The sequence below is a fragment of the Emiliania huxleyi genome (genome assembly GCF_000372725.1).
Source record: "Emiliania huxleyi CCMP1516 unplaced genomic scaffold EMIHUscaffold_81, whole genome shotgun sequence".
Taxonomy (NCBI): domain Eukaryota; phylum Haptophyta; order Isochrysidales; family Noelaerhabdaceae; genus Emiliania; species Emiliania huxleyi.
Window position 1 is genome coordinate 203,266 of NW_005195940.1, and position 15,696 is coordinate 218,961.

At 62.9% G+C, this 15,696-nt stretch overlaps 5 protein-coding genes across 5 annotated transcripts in view; 3 read left to right on the plus strand and 2 right to left on the minus strand.

The window, feature by feature from the left end:
- The window catches only part of EMIHUDRAFT_453396 (hypothetical protein), a 1,483-nt gene extending 473 nt beyond the window's left edge, over window positions 1-1,010 (minus strand). Inside the window, exons 1-3 of the mRNA XM_005759138.1 lie at window positions 713-1,010; window positions 532-573; window positions 260-354 (exon numbers count right to left, since the gene is read on the minus strand). Of these exons, the coding sequence (XP_005759195.1) occupies window positions 260-354; window positions 532-573; window positions 713-974 (399 nt within the window). The 5' untranslated portion in view covers window positions 975-1,010. The remainder of the gene's footprint in view (window positions 1-259; window positions 355-531; window positions 574-712) is intronic.
- A 1,809-nt stretch (window positions 1,011-2,819) lies between these two features.
- On the plus strand, window positions 2,820-4,789 carry EMIHUDRAFT_218831 (hypothetical protein; the record flags this gene model as incomplete). Its single annotated transcript, XM_005759139.1, has 5 exons — window positions 2,820-3,425; window positions 3,505-4,127; window positions 4,201-4,519; window positions 4,564-4,655; window positions 4,756-4,789. The coding sequence occupies 5 exons, from the start codon at window positions 2,820-2,822 to the stop codon at window positions 4,787-4,789; spliced, it is 1,674 nt and encodes a 557-aa protein (XP_005759196.1).
- Window positions 4,790-4,809: 20 nt separating this feature from the next.
- Window positions 4,810-6,902, minus strand: EMIHUDRAFT_438649 (putative short chain dehydrogenase). The gene is made up of 8 exons (XM_005759140.1): window positions 6,719-6,902; window positions 6,314-6,646; window positions 6,040-6,237; window positions 5,851-5,917; window positions 5,716-5,771; window positions 5,557-5,642; window positions 5,370-5,486; window positions 4,810-5,244 (listed from the first exon to the last, which is right to left on the minus strand). Exons 1-8 carry the CDS (start codon window positions 6,851-6,853, stop codon window positions 5,118-5,120), a joined length of 1,119 nt encoding a protein of 372 aa, XP_005759197.1. The 5' UTR covers window positions 6,854-6,902; the 3' UTR covers window positions 4,810-5,117.
- Window positions 6,903-9,050: 2,148 nt separating this feature from the next.
- EMIHUDRAFT_218834 (hypothetical protein) lies at window positions 9,051-10,160 on the plus strand (the record flags this gene model as incomplete). Its single annotated transcript, XM_005759141.1, has 1 exon — window positions 9,051-10,160. One exon carries the CDS (start codon window positions 9,051-9,053, stop codon window positions 10,158-10,160), a length of 1,110 nt encoding a protein of 369 aa, XP_005759198.1.
- Window positions 10,161-11,639: 1,479 nt separating this feature from the next.
- Window positions 11,640-12,311, plus strand: EMIHUDRAFT_218835 (hypothetical protein; the record flags this gene model as incomplete). Its single annotated transcript, XM_005759142.1, has 1 exon — window positions 11,640-12,311. The coding sequence occupies one exon, from the start codon at window positions 11,640-11,642 to the stop codon at window positions 12,309-12,311; it is 672 nt and encodes a 223-aa protein (XP_005759199.1).
- Window positions 12,312-15,696: the final 3,385 nt, after the last annotated feature.

Consider the following 15,696-nt stretch of genomic DNA (forward strand, 5'->3'; position numbering starts at 1 on the left):
GAGGAGGCTGCAGCTGCCCGGGTGGGAGACCCGAGGGTGTGACAGTGGCGATAGGGGGGAAAGCGGCGCGCTGAAGAGGTAAAGGGAGCGTTGGGCGAAAAGCAGTCGGCGAAAAAGACGGGGGGGTTCCAACCGGCAGGCCGGCGGCCAGCAGCAGCCCCCCCGGGGATTAGACAGGCGAAGAGCGAGGCGCGGGGGGAAGCAACCGAGGGCGGGGGCGGGCGGGCGGCGCCCCCCCCCGGGGGGGGGGGGGGGGGTCGCTTGTCACCTGGTCAAGCTGGCCCAGCCACTCGTTGTGCCGCTTCCGACAGTGCTTGCGTACGGCATCCGTCGAGGCATAAAACTTGCCGCAACCTGCGGCGTATGGCGGGTCGGGGAGGCGGGTGGGAGGCGGAGCGACGGGGTGGCGGCGGAGGGCGAGGCGGCGCGGGCTGCGCGGCGACGGACAGGCAGGTGGTGGAGGAGACGGGCCCGCGGCGGCGGCGGCGACGAGGGGGGAGTTTGAGAGGGGTCTCAGAGGGCGAGGCGCACCCGGATACCGGCACTGGAAGCGTGCGCCGGGGGCGAAGCCGCCTGCGACGTGGGCGGGAACGCCGTCGGGCCGCCGGTGCGCGTGCGCGGCGCCGAACCAGCGCAGGGCTCGGCTGGATGCGGTTTGAGTGTTTGAGCGTCTGCGCATCGCCGCGGCTGCAGAGGGCAGAGGCGGCCGCACCGTCCCCCAGCTTGCGCCGAACGACGCGCGGCGAGTCAGACTGCGAGCCTGCCGACTCCCACTCCGTCGACGGCGTGCGGCGGCACGGCACCACCCCCTGCGCGGTCGCGTGCTGCTCGGCGAGGCTGCTGAGCACGATCAGCGCGGCGACCGCGGAGCGCTCGTACTCTTCGTCGCAGCTCTCGACGGGCGAGCTCTCGACCGAGTCGACCTCCGGCGGGGGCAGCTTGGCGAGCTCCGCAGCGTCCAGGGCGAGCGACATTCCAGAGGCTGATGATAAAGGCTGTCGGCACGTCTCTGATCCGTCTGCCTCCACTCGGTTCTCACCTTTCACACGCGCTTTCGAGAGATTTTTAGCATTTAGACAAAACAACTCTCTCTCACAGCAGACAGGCTCGACACAGGTGCGAACTGGCGCGTGCTAGTACTATCACCGGCACACCACCGGAGCCGCCTAAGCGACTCCGTTTTTTTTTTTAGCAATACCATTGTTGTCGCTTTCGTCGACACCTCGGTTCTAAAAACGCTATGTGTGGCAGCCGCCCCGTTGGCTGAGTGTCTTGTCTTGTGGTTCTGTGTGTCGCTCCTGTGTGACCGTCATCGCCCGTCTAGCGTCCACCCATACCGCGTTGGTGTCCCAGTCGTTGGTCGGACTGTGTGTCGCCTTCCCATCAATCAATCAAACGCTGTGGGATTCGCCGCAACCGTCGCCGGCGCGCGACACGATCTCGTCGGCCGGACTGTCCTCGTCGAGTGTGTGCCGCCAAGGCGGGACGCACTCAGGGACAGTGGCGACGAGACGCGGCTCGAGGGGCGGCCCCCGCGAAGGCACGGCTGGCAACCGTGGTGCGGGGCTCGTCCTCTAAAAAGTCGGGTATGGCTCCGCCCGCAACTCTCTCGCTGACACGCGCGCCCGTCGACCTTACGACGGGTGCGCTGTGGTCGCACGTCGCACGTCTAACTAACTCCGTCATAGTGCCAGGGCACGGTGTGCGATCTAGAAGCAGCACACGCGCCTCTACATCGCATACACTCATACAATGAACTGACATCTCCCATGAGTGCGAGTTAGGGCTAGCAGTAGGCCGCTAGCCTGTGAGGAGGGCGTCCATAGACACCTGACTAGACCCACACACACACGGTCTCGCCCGTGCCTCGCCGGCCGGCGAGATTGCTAGAGGCGGAGCGGTCTGCTCTAGCCTAGCATGTTACTTCCTGTCTTCTGTTGTTTGTTGTGCCCTTGTTTGTTCTCTTGGCACCTTGGAGTGCTGGGGGGGGCGACAGGGAGGATGTGGCCCTGAGTTATGTGTACGCCAACTCAGGGTGTGTGGCAGCCCACGTATCCACGCAAGCGTGGTCCGCGCGCATGGCATACAGGCGTTCGCCAGACAGCGCAGAGGCTAGGCGACCGGGGAAGGACTAGCTCAAGGGCATCAACACAGCGTCACCAGCCGTTGGCGCGCAGAACAAGTCTGCGGCGCGGCTGCGTAGGCGGCGTTTAGGCGGCTCTCGGCCGAGGAGCGCGACGAGGTGGTCGCGGCGCTCGCGGCGGAGTTCAAGGCGCCAGGGAGCGGGAGAGATTGTGAGCTGCTGGGACGCGGGGCGCGGTTCTGTTTGCGGTGTCCCACATTCCCGGGGTGGGAGGATTCGGTGAGGGAGGGGCGGGTCCTCCTCTTTGAGGGGGACCTGGAGCGAGTTGCGGAGCGGCCCGGCCCGCGGCGCTGGCGGGGGGGGGGGGCAGGAAGTCCCGCGACGGGCGCCGGCGGGGGGCGCGGCGGGAGCGACGGGGGGGGGAGGGGATGGAGTCGGAGGATGATGGGGATGGTCCTCTCGGCGAGCACCACGGTGCTCGCGGATTCGACCATCCGCCTGACTACCATTCCGACGACGCCTTCTGTGAGGAGGACGGCATCTGTGAGGGCGACGGCTTCTAAGCCGTCGCCTTTGCAGTGCCAGTCCGTACCCGGTGTCGTGCGAGGGAGTTGGGTTGTAAAATTCTTTTAAGTGTACCTGTGTAAGTGCCAGTGCGCGCCAGTACCGTGCCCAGTGTTGTGCCCGCAGCTCAAATTCTTTTACGTGATTGCACGCTGTGGAGCACAATCCCTCCATGCTCTTTCGCAGCCGGGCCTCTGCCTCAGACCACGAGAAGGCCGTCATGCGCGGCGTCGTGAAGCTGCAGGCAGCCGTTCGACGGAAGCGAGCGCACAGCTCCTTTTTGAGAATGGACGAGACCGACGCGCTGCCGCTTCGCGACGCGTGGGCAATCTGGCTCTTCCTCGCTCACGTGATTGCGGTCGTGTGGGTTGGTTCGCCCTTCCTCGGCGCCGAAAGCTACCTCGGCGAGGCGGCGTTCGAACACCACCAAGCTCGCGACCTTGCGCTAGCGCTCGCCCTCTCGCTCTGCACTTCATTCGCGTTTGTGCACTGCTTCGTGCTCGTGCTTGAGACGCAGGCGCTCCGCCTGCTGTACGTGACGCTCTTTGCGGTGCCCAGTACGCTCGTGGCTTTCGGAGTCGCTGCTGCCGCCGACGCCGCCGGCCCCAATAAGCTTGGCTATGCGGAGGAGTACGGGTCGAACCTGGGCTTCGGCGTCGCTCTGGTCGGAGGCGCCATATTCCTCAGCGTCTACCTCCTCCGGTGGCGGATCGATACCAGCGCCGCGCTGCTGTCCAAATCTGCGGCGCTGCTGCTCGAGATGCCGGGCCTCATCACGGTGGCCGCGCGTGCACTGTGCTCACCCACGCGCACCGGGCCTTGCGCACTCTGAACGCCGTGTGACCTCTCTTATTCAGGTGGCGTACGGCTCGGCACTCGCTGCGACATGCTGGTTTCTTCTGTGGCTTCCTTTTGCCGTCTACGTAATCCAGCGCGTGGTCGAGCACCTCTGGGACGACTTCTACCAGCAGTGGGGCGAGGGCGCGGAGGCGAGGTACACCTCGGGCGAGGTGACGGCCATCTGCGCTGCCGTCTACTTTCTCCTCCTCCTCTCGCTGTACTGGGGCCAAAACGTGTGCAAGGGCGTCTCCGACGTCACCGCGGCCGGCGCAATCGGCGCGTGGGTCTTTGTGCCAGAGACGGTGGCAGCGCCAGCGCCTTGCGTCGGCCTCCTCCTGAAGCCCGTCGTGTCCAACGCGCTGCTCCGGGCGATGACGACCTGCTTCGGCTCGATCTGCTTCGGAACGCTCGTGGTGGCGGTCGTGCAGGCACTCGTCGCGACGCTCAAGCAGCTCAAGTACAGGCGGATGAGCAACTGCGTCCCGCTGGGGCTGCCGCTCAAGCTCGTCAATTGCTGCGTCGACTGCGTGCTCGACGCGATCAAGCGCGCGGCCGAGGCCTTCAACGAGTGGGCGCTCGTCTACACCGGCCTGTACGGCCGCTCCTTCCTCGCCTCGGGCCGCGCCGTCATCGGGCGCTCGTCGGGGACCCCCGTCGCCGGGAGCGCGTGCAAGACTCGTCCACGGACACGTCCACGACGCGTCCACCAATAGGCTCGTCAAGAAGGCGGGCATGGACGTCGCCGCCAACATCCTACTCGTCTCGCCCGTGGTCTGGCTCGCCACCGCAGGATGCCTCCTCGTCACGCTCGCCATGTGTGCCGCCCTCGCCGCCGCCCTCGGCCACCACGGCCAGACGCAGGCGATCTGGGTGATGTTGCCGCTGCCGCGCCGCTACGCGCTCGCCGCGGCGCTCGCTGTCCCGGTCGTTTCGGTCGGCTTGTCGCCGCTCCTGACCAGCACGCGCACGCTGCTAATCTGCTACGCCGAGGCGGACCACTCACACGCGCTCCGCACGACGCCGCGACTGTACGTCCGCGACGTGTCCCATGCCCCCCCCCCCCCCTCCCTCCCTAGGCGGACCACGTCCTCCGCCGGCGAGACCCGGAGCTCGTCGAGCGGATCGAGGGCGCGCGAGATTTGGGCCGCCGCAAGGGGCGTGAGGCGCGGTCCGCGCGCGAGCCGTCCGCCCCGACCGCCCAGGCGGTCGTTTGCGTCTGAGAGACGGCGCTCTCGCGGAGCTAGATGGCCACGCGAGGTGTTTCTTAGAGCCGTAATCTTCATCTTGTTCTCAGTTCTCTAATCTCTTAATGTGTACGCGCGGCAGGTCGTAGAAGCTTAGAACAGAATGATGATTATAACACGATCGTCGAGGCTTGAGAATCTATGCCTCTGTCGCTGCAGTATATAGTGTGTGCGAGGCAAGTGAAGAGGCTAGTGTCGTCTGTCGCAGTAAACAGAGCTCAGAGGGATACATGCACAGGAGAGGCTCGCATACACGGTTAAAGCCGTAGTGTGCGGTTCATACACGCACGACTTACGAGTACCACCGAGGTCAGGAGCGCCCGCCCCGCCGGCGTCGCGGCTCCAAACTGCCCCGGGAAGCCGCTCGCTCCGTCTATGTGCGGAGACTATACCTTCTTTGGGAGGCGCCAGAGCGTGTTGACGAACCAGCACCCAAAGTCCTCCGAGTTCATCTGGCCGACGGTGACGAGGAACCGGTTGAATAGCCCGCCGACGTTGCCGGTGACGACATACCTGCGGCCGCGGGCTATAGAGTCGTAGCTAGGGAGAGCGGGCAGCCAACGCGAGGATGGGAACGAGTATGGCATGCCAAGCAGAGGGGTGCAAGGAGGGGGCAGGGGGGGGGGGGGGGGGCGCACGGCTTGCGTGCAAACATGCCCTCGACGCACTGGGCGGCGCACGGCGCGGCCTGCTGCAGCAAGCAGGGGATCTTGGCGCCGAGCGGCTCCTCGTCTGGCTTCCAAAAGCTCGTCTGCCTGTTCACAGCGCGTCGGCAGTGTGAAGAGGTGTGCCGTTTAGAGAGTCGTCTCTGGATGGCATCTGTGCGTGAATCCGGGGCACGCGGCGGTGACGGAGATGCCGGTGGAACGAAGCTCGTAGTGCATCGCGCGTGAGATGCTGAGCAGAAAGGCCTGAGGGAGACGAGCCGACCCTCTCGAGTCACGGGGTCTGCGCGAAAGAGGAGTAGAACTGGCAACAGTAGGCCTTGGTCGCTCCGTAGGTGGCCTCGGCCGGGCCTGGGTCGAAGCTTTGGATCGAGCCTACGGGTGACATCGCGCCCCACCTCTCACCTCGAGACACGCCGCCGCCCCGCCCGACATCCTCGCGACTGGCGCGGGCCGAGGTTGAGGACCATGCCGCGCTTCCGCGCCATCATCCCCTCGAGGAAGTAGCTCATCAGGCCGACCTGCCAAGAGAGATTTCGAGGTACATCACGGCCAGGCGTGTTGCTACCGAGGTCGAGCTCGCTCCTCGCGGTGGCTACACACGACTCGGCGCTACCTCGGCGCTACGCATACAGCCGCGCGCCGGGGTGTTGTTGTTGAGCTGCACCATCATCTGCAGCTTCTTCGTCGGCACGTTCACAAAGGCGCCGTAGTAGCCAACGCCGGCGTCGTTGACCAGGATCGAGACGTCCTGGCACCAATCCGGCAGCAACGGGAAGATCTCCTCGTAGACGTGTGTTGCCGCGTCGGGCGCGGCCAGGTCGGCCGCAAAGTACTTCACCTGGCAAGACACAGTTCAGTGTCACCGAGATGCGCCGCCAAGCAACACACAGTATGCATGCGTCCTGTCGAATTACCTTGATCTGTGGGTACTTGGCCGCGATCTCGCGTTGCACCTCCTCCCCGTGCTCCTCGTTGTGCGAGGTGATGACGAGGTCGAAGCCGCGATTCGCGAGGTTGAGCGCGATCTCCTTGCCGATGCCACTGTCCGCGCCGGTGATGAAGGCGCAGCCGTCGCCCGGAAGCACCTCACTGTGCGCTGTGGCGTTTAGGCACGGTGTGCGCGCTATGGCCTCGAATGCGTAGAGGAAGATCGGGAAGATGAACTTGTCGAGGAGATAGTAGACGAGGTAGATGGGTGCGGAGAGCAGCAGCGCGATTACGTACAGCGCGCTCACCGCTGGGCCCGCCTGCGAGGCGGCAGCAAAGTGAGGTGAGGGCAAAGGGGAGCAGCGGTGCGGGATGGGCGGGCTAAGGCGGGCCTGCACAACCAGATCGGGCCACGGGACGGTGCCCGATGACACTGCGACCTGGATGGGCGCCGGCGCGGCCTTGTGGAGGCGAAGCTGGTTCAGATATTGCTTTGACGGGGGCGGCTTGGACGGGACAGCCAGCATCCTGATGTTGCAAGCGATTGCGTACAGCGCGTCACCGCCTGACCACCTGCGAGGCGGCAGCAGTGATGAGGGCAGCGGGACAGGCTGGGCCAAAGATTGCATCATGCCTGCTGCAAATCCGCGAGCGAGTGCAGTCGGGTGGTGCGGCGAGCGGTTTGCAGGCGGGCGGGAATGTTGCGGGGTGCGCGCCCGTGGGCCCAGTGGCGATGCACCACTCGCGAGTGCAGCGGGTGGGCGGGAGAGGGCTGTGAGCAGAGCAGAGAAAGCGAGCGGCGGCATATAACGCGCCTGATCGGCTTTTCCCAAAAGGAGCCGTACACGACGCCTTGATTGAATCTGCATAAAAAAGATTTTAAAGAAGACAACTCTCTCTCACAGCACACAGGCTCGACACAGGTGCGAACTGGCGCGTGCTAGTACTATCACCGGCACACCACCGGAGTTATAAAAAAACCCTCACCGCGCGGAGGGGTTGTGTACGCCGACTCAGGGTGTGTGGCAGCCAGATGGCTGTGTGTCTTGTGAGCCTGTTTGTGTCTGTGTGTCGCTCGTGCGTGTCGTCATCATCTGTCCAGCGTCCACCCATACCGCGTTGGTGTCCAGTCCGAGCCTGGCTGTTCTTCACCTTTCTACCTACCTACCTAGGGGTTGTTGGCGAGCCAAAATGGTGTTTTCCGAGGCGCTGCGCTAGGCTCAGAGCGAGTTCGCGCTGCGCTAGGCTCAGACGGCGAGTTCGCGCTGCGCTAGGCTCACACAGATAGATGGCGAGTGCGCCGCGATAGATTTGCGTCGCAGTCAAACACCTCGCCTCACTTCGCCTCTCGAGGATATACCGGCCGATGCGCACGCTCGATGCATCCCGCCCGGCAAGCAATGAAGACACTACCACGCGCTTCTATGACCTACTCAAGCATACGGCCCGGGAGGGAGGGGAGATCGACGAGGACGAAAATAGAGAGTGGACCATCGAGCGTATTATTGCGCGACGACCAAGTCAGCAAATACTAGGGAACTTTGAATACAAGGTGCGCTTTGAGAACGCTGGCCCGGGGGATGACCGGTGGCTCACAGAGGGAGAGGTTACAGGCCCACTTCTCGATCGTTTCAACGCCGCAGTCGACTCGATGGAAATTGACGGCCCCCGTAGCAACAACGACGGCGATGGACAAGAAGACGACGAGAGTGACAACGAGGAGAAGGGGACCGAGAGCGAACACGAGGGGAGCGAGGGGCGGATAGCACGATCGATCTTCGGATCAATCCACGACTGCGACCTACCAAGGCCAACGTCGGACACCGCGTACTCCATCCTTGCGGACGCTCTGCCGCTCGGACCGCACAGGTGCCGCAAGCAGCGCCGGCGAGGCATCTGCGACCTATGCTACCTGCTCCGGGGAGAGACTGTAATCGAGACCACTCGGCACCTAGCCCTCGAATGCCCTTACACAGGCTTGGTCCATGAGGCCGCCCTCCGCACGGTTCTGGAAGTCACAACGCTAGACGAGGCGGTGCGTGAAGAGACACGGCGTTCGCAATGGCAACAACTCGCACACGAACACCGCCGACTCTGCATAACCGGGTTTCGGCTTACTACGAGCAGAGGACAGATGGCAGAGGGGCGCATTGGGGCAACGCCGACACGCGTGATGATGCTGGAGACGCTGGCGGGCATCGTGCGGCGGCGGCACTACAACGCGAACCTTGCACACGACGCGACGCCGGACGCCCGAGTCGACTCCATCTTCAAGGACGCTAGGGCGGCACTTGTCCGCCAATTTTACTACACGGCGAAGAGAGCACAGCAAACCGAGAGGGAAATACGCCTTCGCATACCCGGATGGCAGCCCTCGCCCGGGGAAGGACCAGTAGCAGAGTGGGAAAGGGATTGGCTCGCGTCCGGCTTCTTTTCTGACGACGGCCAATGCGCGCTTCCGGAGAGGATTCAGCTTGCCCGCGACATTGCTGCAAATGATTGCACAAGCAACACGATGGCACTACTCAGCGTCGAGCCTTGTGATAGGGGCGGTGCTTGCCGTGTTAAAGTGCGGCTGATGGTGGAGAGGCGTCAGGAGTTATACTTCGACCCTGTCGACGGGACGGCACCACGCCCCCACAGCAGCAGCAACCACCCGACTGGACGGCGTACACTGATGGGTCGGAAGACGGAGGCAGGGCAGGATGGGCGTACGCCGTAGTCATGGGCGGGGACGGCATATGCGACGTGAATGCCATGCTTGTGACCGAAGGCTACGGCCCCGTCGTGACTAGCCCCGTACACGCCGCTTTCGTGGGGGCGCGGAAACACACCAATAACACGGCGGAGCTGTCAGCGCTTGCGGAGCTTTTTCGCTCACTACTCCACACGGCACCACGACCAGCAGGCTCACGAGGGGTGGTCCGAACGGACAGCGAGTACGCGATGGCGTGTGCGACGGGGAGGATCTCGCCGGGGGAGAACGCACAACTAGCGAGCTATCTTAGAGCAGCGTGGCGGCATTTAGCGTCGAGGCACGAAGTGACATGGAGACACGTCAAGGGGCACAGTGGTCATAAGTGGAACGACTACGTCGATAAGCAAGCTGACCTCGGCAGGAGCGGCGCGAGGGATTGCGACGCACCGGAGTGGCAAGACGAGTCTGTCCCAACAGACGCAGACGACGGGGAGAGCAGCACCGTGGGCGACGACATGCCTATCAACGGAGGAGCAACAACCATCCCACTCGACGACATCGGTGATGGGGCCTCTAGCTACGCCGATGACCCACCCGACTCCCCCGAAAACAAACCGCCGCCTAGCGCCCCGCCCGCGCCGCCAAAAGCCCCAGTCGTGGAGCAGGGGGTGATATGGATTTCATACACGCCGAGCGCGCAGGCGCGACACATCGGAGACAACAAGGGGATCCGACGTGAAAGAGCTATCGACATTGACGTTGACCCAGCCGATTCCACCGATGTCGACGTCATCACCTCCGCGGCTACCGCGCTTTCGCTCGACGACACCGTGGAGAATCGCACCGAGGACCTTGCCGAGGCGATAGGCCGAATCACTTTGGGCCCCGACCCCGCCCCCACCCCTCGGGGTGGGGGCACCCGCCCCTGTCGGGCACCGCTTGCGGCGCCTGGCAGGGGCACCCCATGGGTGGGGGCCGGCGATTCCCATGCCGGCTCTCCGCCACAACCCCCGCCGGGAGGGAATCCCTGCTCACAGAAAAGGGCTCCGAGCCCTGTCTCGCGCACGCCCCTGGCGGGCGCCGCGGACCAGTTCCGCGAGCGCTCGTCAGCGGGTGGTGTGCGGTTCTTGCCGTAGTTCCTCTTCGGTCGCCTAGCCCCGGCGCCGTCTGTCGGACGCCTGCGTGTCACGAGTGCGAGCCGCTCGCGGTTCGTACACCCGCTTGCGGGTTCGAGTGGCGGGCCATCCCGCTTGCGGGATGGCTTAGCGGGTTCGAGCCGTCACACATTGGCCCCGCGCTCTGGGTGGTAGTGGCGGCGCTCCAAGAGTGGTGCTCTTGGGAAGAGGTTCCTCCTTTCCGCTCCCCCCCCGCAAGGCGCGAGACACACACCTTAAGGCGTACAACGGGGCCGGAGGGGGGGGGGGGGGGTCCATTGAGAACTGTCCAAGTAAAGATAGGCTATAGGGGGGTGGTGGGTACTCTGGGAAAGGGGGAGGGTTGACGTCCTGAGAAGATGTGCTTCGAGGACCGAGAAAGCAGAGTAGAGAAGGAAGAGTGCGGGCGCCACGCCCGCGGCACCAAGCCAGCCACTGGAGGCACACGCACGCTCTCTCGAGGTCTCTTGGAGCAGAGCCCCGGCGAGTCCTCGAAAGAGCCCACTGGGTCCCTCGAGAGGGGTACCCTGGGTGGGCGGGGCCTCTACTCGCCAGGTCTTTCGACAGGGGGTAGGGTGCCATCCGTTGACGTCCGTCCATTCGATCGAGGCGGTTCACACCAATGTGGTGCTAGCCGCGTCTCGTGAACAGGCTTGGCACCGTGCGCAGCCTCGTTGTCGGAGCCCTACCGCCTACGCGGAGGCGTCGGACGACCTGCACCAGCTGTTCGACCGTGGTGGAGTCGGCATCCAAGCAGCACTGGAGCGGATCGGCGCGCGTAGGCCGTAGCGCGAAGGAGGCGCAGTCCTACTTCGCTACGACGCTCCTCTTCTGTCTGCTCGTACCTTGCGCCAGGCAGCCTTTTGCGTTTTGGGCCTCGCTGGCCGTGGAAAATGATGGTTGGTGCCCAGCCGAGACCGTTGAGGCCCCAACCCGCAACCGACACACCACACACTGGCTCGATCGCGAGCACACCGGGCCGCCGGGTTTGTGCACAGTTTGGCACACTTCGCCCGACATTCTAAAAAACACCTGAATATTATAAAACCAGAAGATAAGCTGTTTTTCAGAGTGTACATGTATACGTACGGCTTTACGATTACCCTAATGATTACGTCGGGAGCGGGGGCCGTGTCTGAACGCACTCGCGGGAGCCGGAGAGCAAAGGTGTGCGCGAATTGAGGCTTCTGAGCGAGTCCAGCAAGCCACAGGACCGGCCATGTGCGTGGGTAGTCGAGCGGTGGCCGGAGGAAGCCTTCAGTAGTGGCTCTCAGTTCGACACCTCGGTCTCGACCACGACCCCACTGGTCGGCCCACAGCTTATCCAAGTGTGAACAGCGGATTTTGACAGCGTTCTCCTGACGAGCTCACAGCTGTAAAAGAGGCTCACTGCCTCATCCATCGAGCCCGGTGCTCTCGCCGACAACAACCCCTTGTGCCGGTCCACGCCATCGAAATAGCATGCTGATCCTACCGCCCAAGCCTGCTATGATCACGCATCCGCACGCCACCCGCTGCTTCCTGCTCGCCGTCGGCACGGTCGCGGCGCTCGGCCTCCTCCTCGTGGCTCAGCCTCCGTTGCAGCCGGCACTGTCGCTTGTGCACGGCGAGAGCGCCGCACGCACCGAGGGCGCCACGCACCCCGAGACCGCCGAGAGCGCTGACGGCTGCATCGGCAACGCCAGCGGCTACGCGTGCGAGCCCACCTTCTTCATCTACGGCGCGAGCAAGTGCGCGACCTCGTCGATCGCGCAGTACCTCGTGACGCCCGCCGACACCGCCGCGCCGACGCAGCCGGCCGCCGCCCTCCCCTTATCCACCGATCTCGGCGTGAACCTGAGGAAGCTGGAGCTGTGGCGCAAGCGCGGCGGCGGCGACCTGGAGCCGGTCCTCGCGAGCGGCGCCGTCGCCCTCCTCGACGCGCAGTGGATCATCAGCCACGCCGAGGCGGGCGGCGTCCTCGCCCACCGCCAGGCTCTGCCCAAAGAGGCCTTCCTCCCCCTCGCCGACCTCGTCGAGGCGACCAACTTCCGCAACGAGTATGACCTTCCCGTCGCCGCGCTCTCCCTCCCGTGGCTGATTAGCTCCGAGAGGTTTGGTCGGTGTGGAGCGGAGCCCGTATTGTACGAGTAGGCCTGTCGATCGCGACGGCCTTGGTTCCCACCTCCCGGCCACCTGCAGCCCGCTCGCAGGTAGCCATCCGATAAGCCATTCACAGCGACAGCTGTGACGGCGCCTCACGTGCTCGGCTTTCACAAAGTCGATCGCCGATCTCCTTGTTCGCGAGCGATGCACACTGCCCCGCTGCGTTTGCTCGCTCGCTCACACTGCACGATTCGCCCCTCCCGCCACACCCTGCGAACCGTAGGTGGTTGGGCAGGCCCCTTCGGGCCCAGCATGCATAGCCGGCGCGCTGCCTGCAGCCGGCCCACGCCGCGAAGAGCCCGCTCGCCCGCGCCCCAGCCCCGCCAGCCCGCGCGACTTCGTTGCCCCAGCGATCTGCCGAATTGCGAGCACGATGCGATCTCACCATGTGACTGAGACATGGTTAGAGGCGCTAGCCTCCGCTGCGGATGGCGTGTGCGACACGACTGCGCCCGTGGAGTGACACCATGTGAGTGATACATGGGCCAGCGGCGTCAGCCACCGCTGCCGAGCGGCAAGTCCAATACACGGCTGTGTGCCCGTTGCGGGTGTGAAAGCGTGTGACACCGTGTGTATGATACACGGTCTAACTGCGTTAGCCACCGCTGCCGAGCGGCAAGTGCGACACACCCGACCCGTTGCGGGCGGCGGCTGAGAGCCATTGCGCACACAGCTCGACTTGTGCCGCTGCCCTGGCACTTTAGCGAGATGATAATCTCTCGCTCAAGAGATGAGACAATCTCCCTGCCGAGCTCGTTCACACCGCGTGTTCACAGCTCGACTTGTGCCGCTGCATGGCACTACAGCGAGATGCTAATCTCTCGCTCAAGAGATGAGACAGTCTCCCTGCCGAGCTCGTTCACACCGCGTGTTCACAGCTCGACGTGTGCCGCTGCATGGCACTATAGCGAGATGCTAATCTCTCGCTCAAGGGATGAGACAATCTCCCTGCCGAGCTCGTTCACACCGCGTGTTCACAGCTCGACTTGTGCCGCTGCATGGCACTATAGCGAGATGCTAATCTCTCGCTCAAGAGATGAGACAATCTCCCTGCCAAGCTCGTTCACACCGCGTGTTCACAGCTCGCCTTGTGCCGCTGCATGGCACTATAGCGAGATGCTAATCTCTCGCTCAAGAGATGAGACAATCTCCCTGCCGAGCTCGTTCACACCGCGTGTTCACAGCTCGACTTGTGCCGCTGCATGGCACTATCGCGAGATGCTAAATCTCTCGCTCAAGAGATGAGACAATCTCCCTGCCGAGCTCGTTCACACCGCGTGTTCACAGCTCGACTTGTGTCGCTGCATGGCACTGTAGCGGGATGCTAATCTCTCGCTCAAGAGATGAGACAATCTCCCTGCCGAGCTCGTTCACACCGCATGTTCACAGCTCGACTTGTGCCGCTGCATGGCACTATAGCGAGATGCTAATCTCTCGCGCGCGAGATGAGACAATCTCCCTGCCGAGCTCGTTCACACCGCGTGTTCACAGCTCGACTTGTGCCGCTGCATGGCACTATAGCGAGATGCTAATCTCTCGCGCGCGAGATGAGACAATCTCCCTGCCGAGCTCGTTCACACCGCGTGTTCACAGCTCGACTTGTGTCGCTGCATGGCACTATAAGCGAGATGCTAATCTCTCGCTCAAGAGATGAGACAATCTCCCTGCCGAGCTCGTTCACACCGCGTGTTCACAGCTCGACCTTTGCCGCTGCATGGCACTATAGCGAGATGCCAATCTCTCGCTCAAGAAATTAAGCAATCACTCTGCCGAGCTCGTTCACACCGCGTGTTCACAGCTCGACTTGTGCCGCTGCATGGCACTATAGCGAGATGCTAATCTCTCGCTCAAGAAATTAAGCAATCACTCTGCCGAGCTCGTTCACACCGCGTGTTCACAGCTCGACTTGTGCCGCTGCATGGCACTATAGCGAGATGCTAATCTCTCGCTCAAGAGATGAGACAATCTCCCTGCCGAGCTCGTTCACACCGCGTGTTCACAGCTCGACTTGTGCCGCTGCATGGCACTATCGCGAGATGCTAATCTCTCGCTCAAGAGATGAGACAATCTCCCTGCCGAGCTCGTGCACATCGCGTGTTCACAGCTCGACTTGTGCCGCTGCATGGCACTGTAGCGAGATGCTAATCTCTCGCTCAAGAGATGAGACAATCTCCCTGCCGAGCTCGTTCACACCGCGTGTTCACAGCTCGACTTGTGCCGCTGCATGGCACTATAGCGAGATGCTAATCTCTCGCTCAAGAGATGAGACAATCTCCCTGCCGAGCTCGTTCACACCGCGTGTTCACAGCTCGACTTGTGCCGCTGCATGGCACTATAGCGAGATGCTAATCTCTCGCTCAAGAGATGAGACAATCTCCCTGCCGAGCTCGTTCACACCGCGTGTTCACAGCTCGACTTGTGTCGCTGCATGCCACTATAGCGAGATGCTAATCTCTCGCTCAAGAGATGAGACAATCTCCCTGCCGAGCTCGTTCGCACCGCGTGTTCACAGCTCGACTTGTGCCGCTGCATGGCACTATAGCGAGATGCTAATCTCTCGCTCGAGAGATGAGACAATCTCCCTGCCGAGCTCGTTCACACCGCGTGTTCACAGCTCGACCTTTGCCGCTGCATGGCACTATAGCGAGATCTCGCTCAAGAAATTAAGCAATCACTCTGCCGAGCTCGTTCACACCGCGTGTTCACAGCTCGACTTGTGCCGCTGCATGGCACTATAGCGAGATGCTAATCTCTCGCTCAAGAGATGAGACAATCTCCCTGCCGAGCTCGTTCACACCGCGTGTTCACAGCTCGACTTGTGCCGCTGCATGGCACTGTAGCGAGATGCTAATCTCTCGCTCATGAGATGAGACAATCTCCCTGCCGAGCTCGTGCACACCGCGTGTTCACAGCTCTCGGTTTTTGCCGCCGCATGGCACTATAGCGCCTGCCGAGCTAGTTCACAACGCGTGTTCACAGCTCGACTTGTGCCGCCGCATGGCACTGTAGCGAGATGACAATCTCTCGCTCAAGAGATGAGACAATCTCTCTGCTGAGCTAGCTCACACCGCGTGTTCACAGCTCGACTTGTGCCGCAGCAGGGCACCATAGCGAGATTGTTGACTATCGCGAGATCACAATCTCGCTCAAGAGATGAGACAATCTCTCTGCCGAGCTCGCCATGTGATCGATGCATGGCAAGACCCATCGCGAGCGCTAGCGCGAGATCACAATCTCGTTCACTATCGCGAGATCACAATCTCGCTCAAGAGATGAGACAATCTCGCTGCCGAGCTCATTCACACCGCGTGTTCACAGCTCGACTTGTGCCGCTGCATGGCACTATGGCGAGATCGCAATATCGCTCTGCCGA